We start from the raw sequence: 24,833 nt of genomic DNA, 5'->3' as shown, positions 1-24,833 counted from the left end.
TGACGACAGTCGTCGTACCCTCCCAGATACAGAGGCCGTACCTGGCCACCGACGCGGGCCTGAGGGGGCCTATTTTCCCCCCCAGTGAACCCCAGTGTGTGCGACGGCCAGGGACGCACCCGCGTGCGCCCTAGCATGCCAACGAGTGTTTTTTCTATGTGACTTTATCTTTTATTTCAGTGTGTATATATTTGTAAACGATTAAGGGATTTGAATGTGTGTAATTAACTTATTTTATTTATTATTCATTGTGCAAGTTCGCTGTGTAATTAATGTCTCGTGTATGTCTTTGTAAATAATTCAATAACTTTTTCTGAAGTGTTTCGCCGTAGTATGTAATTGCAGCCTGGCGCGCCGCGGGACGGAGCTCTCTCCCACGCCGGCCGATTTTCCCCTCCCTCCCCGCCACCCGCGGGCGCCGGCCCGCGGGCGAGCGGGGAGAGGCAGTCGCGTCCTGGTCTCGAGCGGAGACAGACGTGTTCGTTGCTCCGCGAGCCGCGCACGTTGCGCTCGGGATTGAACGTTCGCTCAGTCCGCAGTCGGTCACGGCAGCTGAGCTGCCACCGCGAATCAGCTTAGCATTGTTAACTTACGAGTCATCGGGAGACGTGTCTAGCGGGCAGTTTCTACAACGCGAACGTGGTGCTACGAGTCTCTGAACTTTTCGCCGTCCACGGAACATTACGTAACGGACCGCGTATGTACAGCGTTCCGTCTTCGGGCCCTTTCTCACTGGGTCAGCCTAGCATTAATAAACTTTACGATTCGCGCCGAAACGTATTTGAGAACCGCCCCGTCATCAGGGAGTCCGTGTCGCCGTGGTAGGGCACTTGTTCCGCGACGGTTCCGCCAGGCTGCGGCAGGACTTTATAAGCGTTAATAAAAGACGGCTCGTGAAATTCGTTAATGCCGTGTTCTGCTTGCGACAACCTACCAACATTCCTCGCAATCACTTCACTCTCCCTCCAGGTCCCGCCTTTCCCGGTCCCGGCCACGTTGGCCTGGACCCACACCTCTCCGACGAGGGCAGTACGGGCATAACAGGACATTTATTTCAACGGGAAAACGGGGACCTGAAGCCGAGGGACGTCAACTGGGTAGGGTCACACTTGCAGTGCGCTGCCTCTGTTAATGTGGCAGGGTTCGAGCTGACTGTTTATTGGGAAGCAGTGCGATAATGTGTTTTGGAAATAGCGATGGACGTGCTCAGCCGAAGGGAGTCTGTTATGTCATTCCACAGATGGTTTGCCAAGTAACAAAACGATCTTTTAAAGAAGGTGGTATGGTGCTTAGGTATCTGAATATTTTTCCCATGTCTGGTGTTGTAGGCATGTTTTACCAACTGTTCAGAAAGCTTAGAATATAATAAATTTGATGTCGCTCTAAAATGTATATTTTTGATTTAGTTTACAAAGTGATATTGCAGTCTTTGATCCATGTTCAGCCCACTTGTTTTAGTTGGTTTCTGACTTACATGATTGTATTTCTTCAAATTAAAAGCATAACAAAAACATGCATCTTGCAGTTTCTGAATTCTATAATTCAGTGTTTTGTCAATGCTGACAAATAATCTTGCACATTAATTAAAAGGTGATAACACAAGTGAGTCACAAAGTTTAAATTTAATATTGGGGGGCAAGATGCAAGATGTGTTTTAATTTGTACAGTTGCTGAAGTCTGTAATATCCTGTTTGTAGACAAATAGAGATGTGTTTGTTCCAGGTTAGATTTTCATATAATGTTATACCAAGATTTCAATAAGTTTGGCAGGTGGAAATGGGACAGATATTTATCTTAATATCCAAAGGGTTAATAATTTTATTAATATTTTTCTACTCGCCTATTATCATGTATACACATTTTGAAGCATTTAATTTTAAACCTCTTTGAAGGCACCAATTGTGTAATAAACTTTAGTCCTTGTTTATTTTGACCACTGCATGCTTGAAGCATTGTGGTATCCCTAATATTTAAATTAGAAAATTAAAGAGGCCCTAATATAGAGCCTTGTGGCACTCCCAGCATCGTATGCTTTTTACTTGACGCTAATTCTCCTGCATTGGTGCATACATGAACTTGCTGTTGCTGGTCTGATAAATAAATTTTGAACGAAAGCCAGCTGGCTCTAGACAACCGGATAAGAGTACTTAATTAATGATTAAGAGTGTCAAATACTTAAGTAAAGTCTAGGAACAATAAAATCGCTACGTTTGAGTCATGTAGTGTTTGATGTACATCGTCAGTTTGTTACGGTGGCCGTGGTCTCTGATCTTTAAGAACGGGGTTTTCGATGAATGCTCGGATTTTAAGGGCGCCACCGTGCAACGGGCACGGACCTATATGAGACTCTTTTTCAGGGTCGTGACGTCGCCCATGTGAGGCGTGATTTTAATTCCCCCCTGAAAACCTCCTAGCACCAATACCTGCCCGCTCTCAGCGTCGGGCACGCTATTCTCTACGCAGTGGGCTCTTAGGCGTCCCACACGCCGTCACACTCCACGTGGTCACACCTATTGAAAAGAATAAAAGAATACGTTTAGATTTACACGCCCTGATTTATTCGGCCAACTCCGATTATACACGTACACAATTAAACTGCAACAAACGCCCGCGGCACGAATCGGTTTAAGTGTAGTGACCTACCATGTGGTCACACCTCGACTTACGTATTACATTTTGAAAAAGACCGATACTGGTCGCAAGATAATTAATTAAGCAGTTCCCCGACCGAGAGGAGCTCCGAGGACTAAACGAAAAAGATTTGGAAAAGAATTAACGTGGAACAGAATTACTTAGCGGTGAAGAACAAGTGGTGAGGTCCCCGGAGTGTTGAAGCATCTGCTCTCGGTGGTTTATGGCGGAAGACTGGGCTGAGCTCATGGCTCCCGCCGAAACAATTGCCGTTAAAGATATTTCTGAATTCGTGCCACGGGAAACTAAAATAACATTAAAAAGATTCTTGAAATATTACGTGATAATTACTGAATATAAGAAAAAATCATACAAATTATAATTATTAAGAATTACATTTAAATATTGTCTGGCTTCGGCTTCCGTCGGGAATGTCCGGAAACACTCTTCTATTTCATTACACAATTTTAAAATGAAAGTACATAAAAACCCTCCCGGTCGATCTGCCGTCACGTTGCACTTGGGAACAATAAAAACAATTTACACAATTACATTTAATTATATTTTAGGGGTGCGGCGCACTGACTCGACAGCGCCCTCTTGCCGGGCGAACAACACACGCACGCACACGTACGCACGGGTAAGCGGGAGGTTTGAATGGAGGGTGGGTGGTGTTTGGACGGTGGCATATCGGACTCAAAAGGGGCCGCAGGCCCGGACGATGTCAAGTTGTATCCAGAACTGCCATATATGTACTATTGCCAGAACTAAATCCTGATTGCTGCTATGAGTTAATTAGCAAGCTGAACTCGTGGTGTTATAGTTGTGCTGATATTATTTTAATATAGCACCATTTCAAGACTTCTCAACATGGACTTTACTTACGTCCTTGTAAGTAGCTGGAGGAAGTGGATATAAACTGTATATTGTTCGTACGCACTCCTATTTCTACGAAATATGCAACAGTTAAAAGTTATTGTACGTTGGAGTGATAATATTTCATGAACTGTGTTAAAAGTGCAAAGTTAAATGAAGAGGCACTATTTGCGTGACATGAAATGTGTTAAGTGTATGAAATTGGTGGATGTACAATTATTTAACGTATAGCTATAAGAAGAGGCGCTCTTATTCATCTGGGAATAGAATACGTTGCAAATGTTCCTGATTGCACGAGCCTGATCTACGCCCGAACCAAGACACAAAGGATCTGCATCCCGAGAACTGTCGAAGACCAAAAATGCGTTGGAATATATTGAAGTTTCCCTACGGAGGTGTTTAGATTGACTGCCTCTGTATCTCATATTGCAAGAATTATTTGATCGGCAGCATTGTATGTTTCAAGGGTTTTATGTTCTTACAATGTTCAACTCAAGGTATTGTGACTTAGAATTTAAGTAAGTGTTCCATGTGTAGTACTTAGTTTAGTAGTTTTTAGTGTTGGTAGCTAAGGCATTCAAGATATATGTAGCAGCATAACTGAGCATGCTAACAACTTTGAAATCACACTTGTTTTGCCTGCACTCATTAACATTACAGACCAGTGTTAAAGATAATTATTGCTTTGTCCTACGATACGCTCAGTGGTTCCTGTAGAATTTTAATAGAATCTCTTATTTATGATGCTATCTGCCAGAGCTAGAACCGAGTGCAACCAAGTTGGCTATAAAGTTTAGAGTCATTTGTTTTGCTCTAGTCAACTTATATATTTAATTGTATTTAACGTAGAGTCATACATGAGACTGCGAAGCAGTACTCAAACATACATTTTGAATGCCCGCAATTATGAGTTCTGTTTGTTTAAGGTGTTCGTAAAGAAGTTAAAACCAACATAATTTCTGTAGCTACTACGATTCTGTTCAGGAAGTTGTTACGTTGTAGGGTTTTGTTTTGGTTTTTCAACAAAATACATTTGACTTCATTTCAAGTAATTTATTATTTACGTAACCTGAGAATAGACAGATACTTAATAAGGTGTTCAGAATTAACTTATACTATACGGCGCCCAAACTATAATTATTTGAATGAGTATATTTTAATTACCCATAATGCAGGTGTTGCTTAGTGAAGAGCAGAGTCTATTAGTGAATGGTGTATAAGTCTCAACACTTGCTCACTCACCTACACATTCAAGGTTGGGGTTATACACACACTCACACACAATGCATTCTTCACCACCTCTTAGATGGGAAACAAATTAGTTTGCAATGAATTGTTAAATATATCTGTAATCGCAGGAAGAATGTAGCAAACAATTTTCTGAACAAACCAAATGCTGATGCTTTCAGCACCGTAGCTCGGGACTTAATAAGCTTAGTGGAGTTAACACATAGAAGAATTTAACATGCGTGAAGTTGAACCTTGAACGTAACAAAATTCTTTGTCACCATATCGAAGCTACTATCAAAATTGGCTGTTGGAGGAGGTGGTTCACTGAAGTAGCCGTTGAAATCAGCTGGTGAAAAATTAGGTACTTTGCATTTTTGCCATAACCTTGTACATTAAATTTTTGCTACAGTGCCTTTGATGAGTCACAAGCGTTAATGGAATTGAATAGTGCATTTTAGCTTTACACACTGCTTGCATACATATATCACTTAATTTTCTGTAATTTTCAAAACTTGCTGTTGTAAATAACTGCTTGTGAAGATCACGCTTAAGTATACAATAAGCATTGTCTCGCTGCCTCATTAATAATTTTAAATCAGTTGTAAGACAAGGTACCGAGGATTTGGTTATTCCTCTGGTTTTCACTGAGCAACATTATCATGAAGGTTAATTATCATTGTTTTCAAGATATGTAATTTACTGTCTAAGGAATGGGCGTGAACTATATTTTGTCATGGAAGGTTTTCGGCCAAATCCAGCAAATATGTATTATCCATTGATTTAAAATCTCTATACATAACAATCTTGGGCTTATGCTTAGGTGAAGGTATAGAATATGCAAAATTTACAAGCTCATGCCGAAAAATTCCTGACATGCCAGTTTGGCTGTGTCGTAATCAGGTGACGACGGAATGTGAAAATTAAGTCTAGCCAAGATTCAGATATAACCCATAAAATATGTATCTTATCATAAACCTATATGCTAATGCTAAAAATTTATACCTTTAAGGCTGCTGGGTACGGTGTGCTAAATAGTGGGAAACATGTGTACCGCTGACTTGATGTAAGCTTTTGGACATACGCCATTGCTAAAGCACATTTATGTCTGCAGAAGAAAACTATAAAAAACACAAAAGACAAAAACACAAATTAAGCAAAAAATCCCCTGTGAATGTGGCCACATGTACGTAGGTGAAACTGGCAGAGCTCTATCCACCCGAATCAAAGAACACAAAAACAACTGCAAGAAGGGTGAAACCCTAAAATCCAGACTTGCTGAACATACATGGGAAAATAGCCACAAAATTCTCTGGGAAGACTCCACACCACTCATACAGGAACCCAATAAAATAAAAAGGAAAATCAAAGAATCAGCCTTCATTATTAGCAATAAAAAAATATTTTCAGCCAGCAGAGCATTGAATTAAAAAATATGTGGATCCCTTTGATTAAGAGAGAAACATCCCTGCAGCACAAAACAATAGCCAATACTCAACCTACCATAACCAATCCGCTTTAACTCCATGGTGCACAGCCAATGGGGAGTCAGCTTGTCTGCCATTGGCTGAGCAAAATGTAGTCCATTCTCTGGTAAATACCCTCATTTTTCCAGCCCGGTATGTTGTATGTGTGTAAACATAAACTTTAATTATATTTTTATTTTAATACTGCAAGTTCTCTGTATATGTTAAGCTGTTGATAAGAAGACATATTTGAGTCGTAAATGTGTGTGTGTACCAAAATCGCTTACGAAAAAACTACCAGTAATGCAATGTAGGTATATGTTGTAAATGGATATCAGTGATATAAAAACCTTACTGTGAAAGATGTGTTACAAAAAAGAAGAACCGTAGAGGCATATAAATGTAGACTTCATTTAGCACCGCTGTATGAACTACACATTTTACTGCTCTACTCAATAATTGTATGTAAATCAATAAGAAAAATACCTGCACAAATATGTTTCCATTTTTTGGCGCCAGAAAGCGTAGTCTTTTTTGATAATTTCATGTCATCCAGTGGGAAGTGTAAAGCACAAAGTAACAATATTTTCTTCCCGTTATGTGCATCTGCCCTTGCACTTGATAAAAATAGTTTGAATCACGTCTCAGTAGCGGGTTTCCGTTAATTATGCAGTAAGTCATCCGAAATCAGTACATGATGTTTTATACCACAAATATTGTACAAAATGAATCTGAAAGTTCATTTTCAATGGTCATTGTATTTGGCAATACTAAAGAGCTAAAAGGAACACATATATAGCTGAATATGTTTACGTGTCCATTATTGATAGCTTCTTTAGAAATTTGGTACTTATCTGCTGAAATTGGTCGCAATGGATTGCTGAAATTCATATCTACATGACTGTGGAAATAGTAACTCCGTACCTGCAAATTAACGTGCTATTATATAGAATTTTACAAATTAATGCACAACACACTATATGCACTATGCTAAAACTTGTACGTCCAATTCAGTTAGGCTTAGCATAGAAATAAATATAAATACACAGATAAATTTGATATGAAATTCGAACTCTCATAAACAATGCGTTTATTCTCTTAAAGCTCTTTCTACTACATTAGTGGTAAACTTTGTTAATCTTTCTTGGATTTGCAATAAAAGAGAAAATTAATGTCGTTACAAGTTATTAACATCACTTATGCATCAGTTATGAAAGTTTTAGAATTATAATTATTCATGAGACTAATGTAAATACTTGGATTTCTTTAACCTGTGCATACAAATTTTAATATAAATTATTTACCGGGTATGTGGTAGCGGGCTAGTGCCGGTTTCTTCAATAGCGCACTCCTCCCAAATGTCAGAAAAAGGTCTTAATGGTCTATTTGAGCATTTGTCTGTATCATTTTCCTGAAGTTGTGTTCCCATGTAGATTTCCATAGGTGCATCATAAACAGTTTGTAAGGCATTGAAAGCATCTTTCATAGGGCTGCACAAAAAAAATTAAAACAAATAACAATAACACTAGTTCAATTAAAAAAAAATTGCTGTACCCTATGTTGTGTTTAATATTGTGGTTACCTGAAAGATATTTTTCTTGATATATCACACACAATACAGCTTTCATTAAAACACGAGCCTGTATTATTTTGGCCTGGCATGGGCGAGAGTGTAGCTGTTACCATGTCATTAGCTTTGCTCCTGAAAGTAAAATATAACTTTCATGTTATATTTCATACAATGATTTTTGGTGAAATTTTGAGAATGAAATGTATAATGGTTGGGTATTTGTATTTTTAAATATATATACATATACACTATATGTCTATTTTCTGCCATGATTTCAACCCACTGGCTCATGATGCAGATATTTTGTGGGCATGGTTACATTATCAAATTAAAATTCATATTACTGTCCATGTTTAAGGCCATGAACGGGAGCTTTTAAAATACTGATGCAAATTATTGAAGTACTTCGTACCGAAATGCATTGAAGAAAGTCAAGACAGTGCGTATGCACTGTAATGGCGATGTAAAAAATAGTTATTTAATTATTAACTTGCCGCCCATTGCAAAAATCCTTTAAAAATAACAAGCAAAATGTTTCTCTTAAAAAAAATATTTCAGGAAGAATTGTAACACTTACTATGAAGCTCTTACAGTGAAATTCGCTTTTAAACTGTTTATACACTTTTAGAATATATATATTTCTAATTGGATACTTTTCTATTGCTTTAGTTAACCTTTACATCATGTAAACGGACGACACAGCATTTATTATGTAATCATTTCATCCCCTTATTATTTATTAAATAAAACTCTATACACTCATAAAACATTCTTCTTTTAAACAAGAAGTAAGAACCTAAGCATGCCATGGGTTTCAGATACGTACAGCTGTTTAGCATAATTTTCAGGCAGTCCGAGCTGTCTGATGCACGTTGCATTCGCTTAGGGCCTTGAATCATGTTTACCAAAATAACTTATTCACTCACTCATTCACTCTCTTCATACCCTATATTAAATTACATATAATAATTAATACAAAATGCATGTTTTGAAATGAAATCCTGTAAGATTTTTACTTACTGAACTAGCTGTTGCTTCCTTTTCTTCCACTAAGCACGAGAGATTTTCTTTCTTGACGCTCTTCTGATACATGGTCTTACACGTAGACTTGTATTTTATTTTTTTATTTTTTTATTTATTTATTTGTAATTTGTCACATGCCCACCAACTTTGTGTGTGGTAGAAGCCCAAAGTCTCCTATTGTTCACTATGGTGGTTGCGCATTGATAGCTATAAGGGTGCTGACAATATGGGACGCACGTGCTTCAGTTGAATTTTCATAAGAAAAAGTGTATGAATAAAATCTATTTGTGTATGCACCAGACAACATAACATCTAATGTAGTGTATAAGAAAGTATTTTAATAAAATTGTTTATTGTATGTAAGATATTTGTGTATGCTTAGTTTGCTAGATATTTATATACAAAAAAAATTAAACAAAATAAGGTAAAGTCTTTTAACACGTCTTTTATACAAAAAAAATACTGTGTTAGATATAAATAACACAAGCCAACAAGAAGAAAAAAATTATTGATGCCTAGGATTTTGAAATTCATATTAGTTATATTTGGGGTGCTGAATCTAAATATGAAATTAGTTTTTTTCTATCAGCTCTACTTTTTGAGATAAGCAAAGCTTGAAATGTGTTGTACACAAAAAATATGGTTCAATACCAATTGCTCACTCAACAACAATGAAAGAAACATGTAGCATCATAGCTTTGGTCTTGGAGAAGATAAGGTATCGTGAACATCAATAGGTGATTTGTAAGGACTTAAAAATGGTAAACTTTCTCCTTGGACAGCAAAGTGGCCACACCAAATATCCTTGTTTTTTTTTTTTTTCGCCTCTGGGATAGCCAGAGGCAAAACACACCACTGGTTTAGACAAGAGTGGCCTAAGAGAGAATACATAGTTGGAGAAAAAAAAATGTTATTAACGAACCCTTAGTTGAACGTGAGAAAATCTTCTTTCCTCCACTGCATATCAAGATGGGCCTTATTAAGCAGTTCGTAAAGGCTCTAGATAAGGACGAATGATACTTTACATTTATAGGGAGAAAAATGCCTCATTTGAGTAGGGAAAAAATTAAAGCAGGAATATTTAACAGCCCAGAAATAAGAAAATTCATTCAGGACCAAGCCTTCGTAAATTCCATGAATGAGGCTGAGCGAAAATCCTGACTTCATTTGTTGCAGTTGTCAGAAATTTTCTGGGCCAACGAAAAGCAGAAAATCATGTTGAACTGGTAAACAATATATATATTTCAAATCCCTTGGGTGCAACATGAGTACTAAGGTGTACTATTTACACAGCCACCTGGACTGTTTTCCTGGAGTTCAAAAAGGGACTATTCCAAGACATATTCAAGAAGTTCACGAAAAAGAAGCTTCCAGAGTGTTGAGTGACTAGTTGGTTCTATCGATGACTTGGTACTATCTTTGTATGTGTAATAATATTAAGTATATACTAATAATATTTGTGTAATTTAATAATAAGATTTTAATGTTTAATTTTTAGATTTGATTCATGGGTTCAAGCTAAAATAACGTAAATCTTGCATTTCACTAAAATGTTATATCTTAGAAATTTGATCTCCTATGCAAAAACTAATTCGATATTTGAGTTCAGGGTACCAAATTCATATGAAATCAGCTCCAAATATCCTGGCACCAAAACTATTGTTGGCCTGTGTAATTAAATGTACCACCAAAAAAAATCTAGCGACGTGTGTATGTGTGTGTGTGTACGCGTGCTAATGCGTTAGTCCGCCCCGCGAAAGTCATGTAGAATCTGTGCCACGCACCCCTCATGTTAATCATTAATTAATATAATTGTTAATTGTCCTTTTATTTTTTTATCTTCCAAGTGTGTGGTTTTTCAGCTTAGATAATGACGGAGCTGAGATAGATTACTGACTTTGTTATCTAATGATTTGGATTTATTTAATGAAAATGAAATAGGAAACCAACACCCTGTAAAGCCCTTTCTTCTTCCTGGTATTCTCATTATCATCAACTGTATCCAACCTGTGGCTGGGTCAGCAAAGAAAAATGCCTCCATATTCCTTTATCACTCCACCATTCCTCCTCCTTCACTCTACTCCACTCTTCTTTCTCCTGCACTCCTTCAACTATATGTTCTTTCCACTTCATCCTTGGTCTTCCTTGGGGCCTTCTTCCTGTGTACTTTCAACTTCGTCATTTTCTTAGGCAGCCTATTTTTTCTCATTATCTGTACATTTCCATACCATCTCATTCTTGCTTTTCTAATGATCTGATTCAAGTCCTGTACTCCTGTTCTTGTTTGCACCATCTCATTCCTGATCCTATATAACCTCTCAGCTGCCAACATACTCCTCATAAACTTCATTTCTATTGTTCTGATCTTCCCAGCATCTCTCTTATCTACAGTCCAACCTTAAGTTTCTATGGACACAAAATAAGTATTATACAACACTCGTTAGCATTTTAATGTCACCTTCCTCTTTCATACCAAATCTCTCACACACCTGTAGAATGTATCTCCGTATCATCCTTTCCTCACTATTTCCTCCTTGTTTTTTTCCCCCTCCCTCCAATACACTTCCTAGATACTTGAAGGTTTCTACCTGTTTCAGTTCAACACACCTAATTCTATGTATCACCTTACTCCATTTTTGGTTCTCGTCATGACCATCACTTCTCTTTTTAGTTCTAAATCTCAAACCATATTTCCTCACTTCCTCACTCCATGTTGTTAGTTGCTCTTACACCTCACCTTCCTTTTTTCCCCACTCCATATCATCAGCAAATAGCATGGCCTTCATGTTTCCTTCTCCAATCATTCCTTTCAACACTTTAATAAATAGCAGTGGGGACAGTGCACTACCTTGCTTCACTCAGTAGGCTTGTTTAAACCACTTCATCATCTCTCTTTCAGTTCTCACTCTGCTTCTGTTTTCCTTTTGCATACTCCTCACTCTACTTATTAACTGTACTTTATCAGCTCTGCTTTAGTAACTCAGTCATGAGCATAATGCTACATGCTTGCCCAAGCAGGCTCAACACAGACTGCCTCGCCCCTAACTCGACTGTGGTGAGACTCCTTCGTCTTATGTTTTACCTTGTACAACTTCAGCCCCCGTGTAAGCAAACCATGGCGTGAATGTTGGGTAGAGCATGCAAGTAAGCTACAAAGTAGTGGATTTGAGGGGCTTGACATTGGATGGCTTTTGTCAAAAATACATATGTTCATGACATATTTAGTTGGCACATGGTTGAAATTATAAATCTCTTACTGCTTTCTACGCCTGACTTTATATATTAAAAGTGTTTGATAGTTCATGTTTAGAGCAGTCGAGTCTAATCAGCACTTAACATTAAATAATTTGTAACAAAATATTGCATATTTTTGAATAATGAGTGTAAGCATACATATGTGTCATTGTTAGGATCAGTGTATTTGACAATTTAATAGGCCTGTTGTTATGTCTCATGATTAGTGTTGGAGCCACATAGTCAAGCCAGGCTTGGGAACCAGGTTGTGAAACTGCAGAGAGGTTCAAGTAACTAACTTGAAAATATTCAATATCATATACAAACTTTTGCAAAACTTATTTCCTTTAAAAATTTAGGAACTTTATTTTAGTTTCAATATTTTTTGCTACATCCTTCACAGTTAACATTCTTTCTCTAGGGTTTTACAGCTGCAAAATATTCATCTAAGAAGTGCATGGCTTGCAATGCTGTGTTGTGGCTGATATTACAAATTAAAAAATGTATGCACACAAGTTTACATTAAATTATCATTAGATAATATGGGGCAGTCAGTTGTAGAAGGCAGGAAGGAGCAAAGGTAGGTTTCTTAATGTAGACTACGTAAGAGGTAGTCAATGCACCTACTAATGTAAGCTAATATTTGCTGTTAAAACAGTTTGACTGGGACTTGATCATGGACCAAAGTCTTTGTCATTTTTGTAAGTTTACTTTACTAAGTGACATTAAAAGAGTGTTCCTTGTAAGGTGTTCACAATTGAAAAAGAATGTGAAAAATTTTCTTTTTGCCAATTTTTTGTATTTGGAGAATGAGTTGTTGGGCCTAGACAAATCAAATTGTAGAACATAACTTTGGATTTGAATTGATTCATACTTCTGTTATGATTATTGTAACATGTGTTACTGCACTTAGCCATGCTGAGTCCATTTTTCACAATGGAAGTTGTCGTACAAGCTCCTATGAAACCTTACATTGAAACTGTTGCCCGATATTGCATACAACCAACTAAACATACAAGGGTCATTCAGTAAGTAATAAGACAAATCAATGTAGCTCAGAAACTGTTTTTTTTAATCAAAATAAAATTTTACCTATTTTTCAACATAATTCCCCCCCTCCCCCCAAAAACACATACACATGTCCCATCATTCCCTTAAGTTGCAAATGCCCCTGGCATAAAATTATTTTGGATGCTTTCAGAGCCACATTTGCACCTGAATCTTGACTTCTTCGCTGGAGTCTAATTTTTTGCCGCTTAGAGCTTCCTTTCCCAGCCCAGTTTTTGAATGTATTTTGCGTTATCTATGCTGTATGCGGTCGTGCAGTGTCGTTAATTAAAATCACACTTTTTTTCAAAAGTCCACGATGTTTAGTGCGAATTGCAGGCTTTAATTTGTTTTCCAGCATATCAGTGTAATATTGATGGTCGATTGTTCATTTGTCTTCAAGAAAATTGCATAAAATAGTGCCTTGTGAGTCCTAGAAAATTATCAGCATCACTTTACCAGCAGATGGCTGGGTCTTGAATTTTTTCCGCATTGGAGAACTTGTGTGTTTCCACTCAAGGCTTTGTCTTTTGACTCAGGCTCGTAATAGTGAATCCATATCTCATTGAAAATTACAATTCTTAAAAAATAAAGCTTCTTTCTCAGTGGAACATTGAGCTTTCAACCGTTTACTGATTTGAAGCCTGTTTCTTTGTGAGTGTCCGTAAGTTGTGTAGGCACCCACCTCGCGCAGGCTTTCTTGTATTGCAGTTTATTTTGAACAATGATATGGACAGTCCCAACACTTGCAGACACTCTTGCAGCTATAATTTCAACAGTGATTCATCTTTCGTTTCGTATTATCGTGTCAATGCGAGATTCAAAGGAGGAAGTGGCAATTTTGAATGGTCGGACACTTCACTACTCATCACGGATGCTTTTGCGGCCATTTTTAAACTGTTCTACCCACTTGTAAATGTTTGAATAGTTTAAACAATTGTTCCCATACACTTATAACATCCTTGCATGGATATCACTACATTTAACACCTTCCGCAGCTAAATATATAATCAAGACACATTCAGACTTGACATCTTGAACTGACTGATTTATAGGTTATGTTTACAAATTCTTATCAAACAGCTGATCAGAAGTCATTGCAAGGATGCCGACTTAAACTTTTGAAAGTTTCACATTTATTAAGTAAACAGTTTTTGAGCTACATCGATTTGTCTTGTTACTTATTGAATGGCCCTCATACATGATGTTTTATCAGATAAAAACATAAAAACATAAACAAATTATATTCAATGTAAAATCCGTTAGTGTCTTCCGAATGTTATACTCCAAGAAGAGTCATGATTGAATACATACACACAAAGCAACACATAACACTGCAGATGCATCTGCACTGCTACCATACTCTGCGGGTTTGGCACACTGTTTGAAAGCACACACGTAGGTCCAGTGAATGAAAAGAGGGGCTTGTTTCATCAGGCTCTCAGAGGGTGCAGCCCCTGAATGTTGTCAACATAGAAAGTAATGAAAGTCACAGTGACTGCAGTACAGAGGTGAGCTACAGACTAATGTTGTTGATATTGTGCAGGAAACCCTAAGGTCGAGGGGTCACATATACAAAGGCACGTACTCGGGCTGGTATTGCGTGCCTGAGGAGTCGTTCCTGACGGAGGACCAGCTGAAGGAGGCGAGGGGTGACGATGGGAAGCCGCGGAAGGTTTCGGCAGAGACTGGTCACCCTGTGGAGTGGATGGAGGAGACCAACTACATGTTCCGGCTCAGTGCTCTGCAGGGAGAGCTGCTCAGCTGGCTGAAGACAGGTGAGACTGAGAGTTCACCGTAGCATCACAGGGATGCTTCTGGGTAATGTGTCTTGACACTGTCATTCCAAAACTTTATAAAACTGATTTGGCAGACATTGCAGTGAACTAGTGGGTTATCTGTCTGATCTGACTCCCCCCCCCCCCCCCCACCAATTTTTTTTGTCATATACACTCCATCTCACTGTTTTACCCTTCATCCATGTCTAACGACAGTGAGATCTGATGTATTTATTCTAAAATTTTGGCATGGCTACATTTCTTATGGATAATTTATTGGTTATGATTTGTGCCACCAAGAGATGGCATAGGTTTTCTTGGGGTACTCTCATTCTTCTATTCAAAAAACATTCTTCTTGCTGCTGCATAGTCATTTTTTAATACATTATAATTGTATAAAGGTTGGGCATTTTACCTACTTCATAGAACCAAAGTCATGTTTACAAGATTTATGTCCAAAAAATTAAACTTTGTGGAAACAAATCATTTTATTATATAGGTTTATTTGCATATCCTAAGTACCTAAAATGATCAACAATGCTGACGTGATTATTGGGTTAAAAGAATGCAGTGCCTGACAAGGCCATTGTATTGATTTTAATAAGAAAATTAAACTAGTTAGTATTGAAAGAGTAATATTTTAGGGGTGGGATTTATTATTATGAAAATTATCTCACAAAACTGTAAATATGAGCAAGTATAGCCATTATAAGTAAAATTAAAAAAAAATTGAAAACTTTGGCATGGACGAGGTAGTATTTATTGTTTATAAGAAAGTGTAACATTTTTTAGAATATTAATCTTTTAAGGGCGCGGTTCAAGTCGAAAAAATCGTCACTGTTCCAAAACATTTTTTTGCGGTCGTTATGTCATTAGGGGTCTCAAAGCAATGTTCCCCACTACTCCGCGTGCTTGCATTTAGGCTAGGGCCGGTCCCAGCGCGGTTCAGTCGCGAGAGAGTCGTCTAGCGGGGAGGTTGTGTCGTTCCTTTGTTTGGCCTTGAAACTGGAGTTAGCGAGCTCTGGGAAACCTCCCTTCTCCCCTCATCCACGAGTGCCTACCGCTTCCGCGCAGCGTTGCCAGACCGCTCCCTCCCCTCCCAAGGCGCGCAGCTGCCGGCAGAACGCGATCCGTATGGTGTGGCGAGGATGCAGCAGCGTTTGGTTAGGGGAGTGGACGGGAGAAACAATACATATATCAAAAGCATTATATGAAAGACACACTATCTTACACTACGATTATATTCTCACTATCCTTTTATGTTGATTTGCAAGTGACGGTAGACATTATTTCATAGCCAAATATTCGTTGCGACGTCCATTATTTCCCTGCCGCTGGCACTGCTAGTAATTCTGTTGGTAAATAACCTTTAAAAATAAACTTCACAAAGGTTAAGTTACAATTACTTTAATTATCCTACAAAAATTTTACATATATTTGGCGGCACATTATATTTAGTGTCACGTCATGAAACAGTATAAAAATGAATAGAAACTAATAAGCAAATTAAACAGCCTCATTACATACTTTCTGATACAGTTAGCGGCTACATAAATATTCTATTAGACATGTTTTAACTTGAAATGCCTCTTGAGTCTTATGTAAGTACACATTCAATAGGTAGTATGCCACATATGAGAATTTCGCAAGAACAGCATGTCAAGATCCAATATACAGTATGTATATAAAATATAAATATACATACACACATATATATATAATATTTACACTATCATACATGATTCATGAAATGATCACTGTGAAAAGAAGGGCGATTTTGATAGGAGAATATAAATTGAAACTGTTACCCTTGTTAAAAATGTCTCCTTTTATGCCAACCCATTTGAAACATATCAAAGTTGCAGTTTTTGCAAAGTAACATTTTGGTGGTGTGACAAAACTCTTCGCAGTACATGACATATCACTAATTAATTATACAAAATCTTGATTGTGACTACATCCTAAAATATAAAACACTAGTAATACAGCAGTTCAAATTAAAATTATTAGTAAAAAGAATGTAAGTTACAAGCATTTTATTACAAAGTTAAGCAGTACAAAAATAATTAAAGAAATACAGTACATAGAGTTTGTTTAATAACTGTAAAATATTTAGATTTTGCTGCTGTTATTAGTGTTTTTTTTATTTACAGTTTATTTAAGTACAGTGTGGAGTCAGCAAGTGTAAATATTGAAATTATTTAATGCATTGAATAATTTCGGTTTCTCTAGCCTACCTCTCTCAGTATTTAAGAATTGTATCAAGAAGCTTGTGTCTAAAGATCAAGTTAAAGTGTGTCAAAAGTAGGTTAAATACTAATATCTTGACTAGACCTTGTAATAAAGTGTAAACAAATTCAATTTACGTTTTATATTTGAGTGTAATGTTTGCTACGACGGTGACAATACACTTTGACAGGCACAAAATCACACTTAATAGAAAAAACTTAACTTAAACTAATTTATTTTAAACTACAGATGGAATTTGTTATTACTCTCAACTTCAAGCATCTGACAATTGTTTCACTTGAGTGAATTATCTTTAACATCAAATGTTAATTATTTGGATGTTATTTATTTTAACTAACTTCAGTCCGGTAGAGCTTGGACCACTGGGTATGAAACATGCAGTACCAGTCAACCAAAATAGCAATAAGTTATTCCCATATCTAATTCCATCTATACTAGCTAATAATATCTAGCTCGGGATCGCGATTCCAGAATTTGATTTATTAATCTAAAGATGAACAAGTTAATCGATTTCCTGTACAAAGAATATTCAATATAATATAACAGGTTCTAGTTCTGTGAAAAATGTTCGTCTTTCTTAAATTGTATTTCGTTCTGGTACTTCTATATTCAGCGAGTCTTCGGGTGATGGGGTAAGGGACCAAACCTTGCTGCAGGATACCCACGAGACGTGTAGGTTCTCGGAGACTCCTTGGTTCGCCTCATTCAGGACTGCGATATTGGTGTTTCTCCTCCGTCCTCTAGCGTGCGGCAGGATTACGCGATGTCACGACTCCATCCTTCAGATTATGGGCGGCGACTGGGCTGGACTGCGCGACGTTCATCATTCCCGGGCTCGAACTGCGACTTTTCAATCTTCAGCAGGATTCTTCTTTATTCGGAATTATAAACGGCATTTAATCTTCGTAGTTTTCAAAGCAAATTAGTCATTTGGCGATCTCTTGGACACGGATTTTTGTCGACTTCTCTTCTTAAGTAATTATTTAAAAACATTGATGTGTGAGTATTATCTTCGTCGATTAAAATTATTATTTTCTTCAAACTCAGTTAATATTGGCATTAATAACCATTTTCCATCTTCTCTAAAATATTCAATTATAAATTAATGTCAAAATCGTTGCGTTCTAGCCGTTGTCTTAATCAAGTCTCAATTTGTTCTAAAAGAATATTTCCCCCGTCACTAGTAAACGATTTTCTTTAGTTTGTTGTTAAAACAAAAACTAGTAAAATTACTAACCATTACTGACGTGTTCATCTTTAAATTAATAGTTGTTTAAAAAAATACTGCTATGTTAGCCTTGACAATATTTTAAAAGAAAAAAATAACATAGAGTAATACATAGACAAAACGATAACCAAAGAAATTTACAGTCTGAATTAATCATAGATTACAAATATAAACATACGGAATAAAATGTAATTAAACAAAATAAATATTAAAGGAAATTAAATATTTACTTTGTATAGAGTGTAAATATTGCCTTTATAACAACGTTTTTCCCACATTGTCATCTTCAGTGGCAGTACGCAAATAATATATTTTATATTTAAACCACGTTAATAGTTTTCACAGGAATAGAGAAATTACAATGGATAAGCAAGATATAACATGATTCTATCATTTATTTTATTACATATCAAGAAATAAAATTTTGAGAAATAAAATCCAGAGTGCCTTGTTGTGTAAATATTGTGCAGGAATTCAATAAGTAATATGAGCTAAAATAGACATGAGAATGGAGGTGGCAATAATACAAGGCAGTAATTAATGTCCAGGCATAGACGCAACTCATAGGCCCGATGAAATTAGTAGTACTTACCAAGTTACCCTATATTAATTTACAAATTTTGGAACAATGAATGCAAAACATTAGAAACATATTAATTAATCTACAAAAACAAACCACATCCAAATACTCACATTTGCAACAAAAAAAAATTGTTTTCTCTAAAAGTACCATAGTACGCATGCGGAACAGACATTGGAAAAATGTATACACAGCACTTAAAATTATTGTAACATGCAAATCATGTTTTGCAGGGGACCAACATTTGTAGGATGCAATGTCTTAGTAGGCATGGGCCAGCCAGTAACATGGAGACAGATGGTGTTACAATCTCACATGGAAGCATACATAAGTCGGATATTCTCCTGAATAAGATCATCAGGGCCGGATTTAGAGGTCTGGAGGCCTCGGGGCAACAGAGGAGCGGAGGCCCCCTTGCCCCAAATTATTTTCCAAATAGAATGAATAACTTTTTTCAGTCAAGTTTTCCAATAAATAATTTATTTTGAAATCAAGTAGATTCTCTTAGTATTTAAAAAAACATACATAAATACTAGTGTTTACTTGTCGGAATTTGAAAGATTTTTTTTTTCGAAGTGTCTATTGTGGGGGCCCTCCGTTTGTGGGGGCCTTCCGTTTGTGGAGGCCCCGGGGCTTTCGCCCCGGTTGCCCTCCCCTAAATCCGGCCCTGAAGATCATGCTACAGCTGGTGCTACTGACCCTCCAAATACACAGTAGTTGTCACTGGCCATGTTTGCGGACCCACATTATGGTTCCAAACGTTCTCGTTGAACGAACAGTCTAGATGCCTTGCGTGTTCACTGGACTTGGCTCGGAAGGTCACAGTCCTCGGCTACTATGACCTTACTCTGTGTATTGCAGCTATAAATTATTGAGGGATACGTATGTCCGAAGTGGTACATCCGCGCATGTATTCTGCATAAAACGCGAATGGGACACATGTTAGGACTCTGCGATACAGTGCGACAACCTTTGTTGTACGAATACTAGCGCCATTCGCTCATGCAGTTCTCTTTTGTATATTTTAAGAAATGAGTTTATTTTAACTGCTTGAAATAAAGGCTAATAAATAAATTACAAAAAAAAAAATATAAACGTTTCAGTGTTGCAGAAACAAATAACAATTAAGGTTAATTACTTTGGTGGCTTTTTCTACTGTAGGCAGATAGTGCATTTCACTTCATAGGCCGTAATTTTTAACTTTGAATTCCGAAAATATGAAAAGAGTGATTCACTAAGGTAACATTAATTATCGTTATAAAAAGTAAAACGAAAAAGTTCTGCATGGAAAATGTTTTAAACACTGTTATATTTAAAATGGTCAAATGTCCATTATCTTGACAGTAAATGAGTCAGTGTCAAAGGTATCACGGTAATTTATTACGACTGAAATAACAAGTATTTCACAAACATCAGCAGAGATCAAAAAAATTTATGCACAATCTGCTATTAATCAAGTGTGTAATATCGTAAATGCTACAGGAAAACTGACAGAGAGCCATTTGTGGAAGTGGGGATTTCATGTTAAAAAAAGAGGTTTACATCCCCGACACTGAACGTCACGTTATGTCTCATCCGAAAATCGGACGCTTAGCAAGTGGTAGTTTAAGACTAATTTTAGAAACTGAAGCCAGTAGTATATTAGTGTGATTACTTTCCTTTTTAGTCATGGAAACATTACCCTAGTTTCAATTACAGTAACCTTCAAAACATTTTATTACTAATTTTTGTATTTTAAGCACAACATTTCCTGCAGAATTGCCTCAACGAAAATGGTAAATCATTTAAAACAGTAGCTACTAATATAATAGCTGTGAAGGTGATACGGGTTTGATTCCGGGTCGGGCAAACAATTTTTTTTTTTCAATTGTCCTAACAAAGTTGTTGGTCGGCTGGTTTTCGCAATGACCACAATTTTTTTTCTCCCTTTCGTTCAAGTATTCCATGTTTGCCCCATTCATCACACATCTTAAATATAGCTGCTGGTCCCTTCCGACTTCCAATCAATAAATTACTATGTGTGTATATATATATATATACACACTCTCTCTCAATTATAAAAAGATTGACTGTTGCTGTTATCGTGAGGGGAGAAATTGAAATGCCATGTACGTGCTACATGTGGTGAAGCACGGAAGTGTTTCATAAAATTCAAACCAAACAATATAGAATTATGTTTATATCATACTTATGTATAACAAAGGGTGAGATATCACGCGAAGCAGACATAAGATAGTGCGCACCGCCAAATTGTAGGATGTCGCAGGAGAAAATGACTTTGGCGAGGGGAAGGAACAGGCGGGCCGAAATGACACAGCAACACGCACAACTGCAGCTCATCGCGGCTGTAACAGTATAATATTGCACTCAAAATTGTTTAAACTCGCAGTTTCTTCGTATTTTGCAACTTTTAGGTGCTCAAATAAGCAAAAAATAAGTAAAATAAGCTTTTGTAGTCAAAGGATACATCAGTTTGCAAAATGCTTACATAAATTTGTGTATGGTAGGACAGTACATAATTTTTTTTTTCAAAGTGTTCAGTTAGGAATTATTTGAATACTTTGCACCAGTTAAAACTAACTCCCTAATATTGCCTTGACCCCTCTCCCTTCGGTAAATGATATTACCATACTATTACTTAATGAAAGCGTGATCCGCCACGAAGGCAGGTATCGACCCGAGAGGCGTCGGGGAGAGAACCACTGCCCTCCAAGGTTCTCTACGTGACATGTTTCTGTGATGGTTTCGCTATTGCCTTCCGCAGTATGGCGTGAAGAACAAACACCACAACAGCTCTGCCCGAGCCGGGATCCGAGCCCGGGTCCTCGTGCACCGCAGGCTGGCGCGGCGCCTAGCCCACACTGGCCGCTGCCATTCAAGTGTTCACATTTATACAGTTCTGCAACTATTATTAGTATGGTGAAGTTAGAATTCTGGATGAAATAAAATTTACAAACAAGAAACAAAGGTCTCAATTATATCGTTCACTTTTTTTTAGAAAATGTGTTCATCGCGAAAACAATAAACACTTGGAATATTTCGAGCAACTGCAATTAACTTACGTGAAAAACATAAAACAAACACTATGTTACCTAATTCTATGTTAGCGTAACAATAAGCATAACTAACAAAACTGTTTATAACAGTGATGCAAGCGGCGATTGCTCAACATCGCGCGCCAAGGGACGGTCTCGTGACCGTCGCGCCAGAGTACCGTTATACGCTCCGCTCGCTCCGTCGCTCCGTGCAACAGCACATCTCCCTCGCGCCTCGGTCCTAGTTATTCCTGCAGTTTTGTCACGCCCCACGCTCTTGGGCGCCACATGACGTGGCCGGGGGTTGTTGTTAAGATGTTAGGCTGTATTTTAATGGGCGCCACCACGTGTAGGGGCACGTGGACCCGGCAAGACTCTTATCCCAGGGCGTGACGTCGCCCGTGTGGAGACGTGACTCGTTTCCCCCCGAAGACTGCCTATGCAATAACCAGACCTACAGCCCGCTCTCAGCGTCGGGCACGCTTTAGTCCCTACTGTGGGCTCTCAGGGCGTCCCACACGCCCCTAGGTACTCGGGTAACACACACGTGGTCAATCACAACACAAGATACGGATCCGGGTTTTTATTGGCCTTGCGTACACATCGGCACGATAACTCTTTACATACTCCTAGTCCCGTCGTTTAACAGTCAAAAGCCTTACGGCGCAATAGGCTTAGGTGAGGCCGGCCACCACGTGGCCGTGCTAGATTGTTCGCGAAAGTTTCAAGTCCCGTTACCGAAGTTAACAGATATTAATCAAACAGTCGGCTCCCGAGGTAGGCCCCGGGGATACACGAAAGCGTTTTAGAGTACTTACTAGTTGACAGAATTACCGGATCAGATGAATACCAAAGTTGAAGTCCCCGGAGTGCGGCGTGCTTCCTACCTCGGTGAACGCTAGAGATCGACTGGGGGGAGCAATGGCCGTCGGGGTGGCTAGACAATGACGCAGCGCGCCAAAACGGATGGTACCGTTATTCGGGCCGTATTGCGCCGAGGCTTACTCAAGAAAACCCTAAAAGCTATTCTTTAATCTCTTACATAGAATTATAAAATATAAGAATTACATTAGAAATTTATTATGCAGTTCTAAATAAAAGGTGAAGATCGGTTTTGCATTATGGCCTCGGCAAGTCTACGTCTCTGGCGGCCTGCAGGATACGTCATCAAGACACTTAAAATTTACGTTAATTATTGAAATGACAAATATTATAAAAATAACAGGGGTTAAAAAGGAAAGCGAATTACAAACATCCAATTACTAATAATTTAAGGGTACGAAGCACTGATTCTACTGCGCCCTCTTCCTGTGGTTCGCGGCGCCCTCACACGCACACACACACATGTCGGCGGGAGATTCAAACGCCAGGGAAGGAGTGGAGTGGCGGGGTGTGATGGCATATCGAGCTGGGCGTAGCCCCGGACGATGTCAAATTAAATCAGAGACTAAATTTGCAAAGCTTGTTTAGTCTCCCTCATAAGGTAACTCTATTCAAAATACGTTATTTAAATATATATGTTATAATAATAACTGCAGAATTAAAATTGTGCTAAATATCACATTTACTGCAAAGCAATACGGCAACAGATCTCAAAAAACCCGTTCCTCTCTCTCTGCGAAGACACAAAATTGGACTTGGCAACACTGAGCGCAGCCTTCGCGGTTTGCTAGTCGTGGCGCATTCTTTCGGCGCGTTTCGAAGTTCACCGGAACGCTGCCGCGCGCGGTGCACCAGTATTTCACATGCCATTCAAAATCTATACGGGCTACGTAAACCGCAAGTACCAATTCAAAATCTACGGAATTTCCTCTTTCACCGATGTTAAGTATAATGTGTTTAAAATGTGTTTTTCGATCAAAAAATGTAGTTTTCAATTGTTGATTAAATGCTATTACAGAGAAATAAATTATTTTAAAACTTTAATATACTATTCCATTCAAAGTTTAGTAGCTAATTCCGTACGAAAAAGTGATTATTCTTATAATATACATTTTTTTTATAGTTTCATTTATTATTTTAACAGTTTTCTTTGGAATTCTCATGTATTACAGCACATAGTTGCATTATAAATTATGGCAATTTTTTCACATTGAAAAAAATATTAACCATTGCAACTCCTATTATTCATTTTAAAATAACCTTTATTAATCTATATACATGAATACCTTTTCCAGTAACCATATTTTAACGACAGAAATTACAGCTATAAATGGTGCCAAATTGAAAATTTTGTTCAACCGCGCCCTTAACAGGCAGGTATGCAAGATGAAAATGTACAAGAAAAAATTATATAAATGTATCAATTAGCAAAAAAAAGCTAGGGTGCAGTACTGTGCATAGGCCTAATGGTTTATTATGTATAGATTTTTTTTGCAAATTATGGGGCCTTTAATTTAATGGATGGTAGGCTTCTGTGAATACTGTTTTTTTATTTTAATTGAATATTTAAATTATTCACAAATATAAAAAATTTCTAATTTAGTTTTAGCATAGAGTGAATTTTTTTTTCAACACTTCACATTTATTCTAATTACAATAAAATGAGAACAAAAGAAATATATATGGAACAATAATTGAGAGTTGTAAAATGAAAGGAAATTAAAACCCTAACTATGCATTTTTTTAAAACCAGTAATGTTTTAATTTTGAAAATTGTTTTGTTGGTCCAACAGATTGTACACATAAAACTAGAGTATAATAAATAATTTTAAATTATAATCACTTATTATTAATTTAATATGAACACAGTGTGTGTGTAGTTTTGCCGAAAGCAAATATAAATTTGTCATAAAATTGTCTTAACTTCATGCAAGTTTTTTTTATTAAATTTTTTTTGTGATCGAGTCCCACTTGGTGCATTTATTGGTAATGCATAATTAAAATAA

At 37.4% G+C, this 24,833-nt stretch overlaps 1 protein-coding gene across 2 annotated transcripts in view; it reads left to right on the top strand.

Moving 5' to 3' along the window:
- Positions 1-24,833, top strand: part of LOC134527347 (methionine--tRNA ligase, mitochondrial) — a 91,286-nt gene that overhangs the window by 19,514 nt on the left and 46,939 nt on the right. For both annotated transcript variants that reach the window (XM_063359949.1, XM_063359948.1), the window contains one exon: positions 14,621-14,852. In XM_063359949.1, coding sequence (XP_063216019.1) covers positions 14,621-14,852 — 232 coding nt within the window. The remainder of the gene's footprint in view (positions 1-14,620; positions 14,853-24,833) is intronic.

The sequence above is a fragment of the Bacillus rossius genome, chromosome 1 (genome assembly GCF_032445375.1).
Source record: "Bacillus rossius redtenbacheri isolate Brsri chromosome 1, Brsri_v3, whole genome shotgun sequence".
Taxonomy (NCBI): domain Eukaryota; kingdom Metazoa; phylum Arthropoda; class Insecta; order Phasmatodea; family Bacillidae; genus Bacillus; species Bacillus rossius.
The sequence above is the reverse complement of the archived record's forward strand: the minus strand, read 5'-3'. Positions and strand labels throughout refer to the sequence as shown.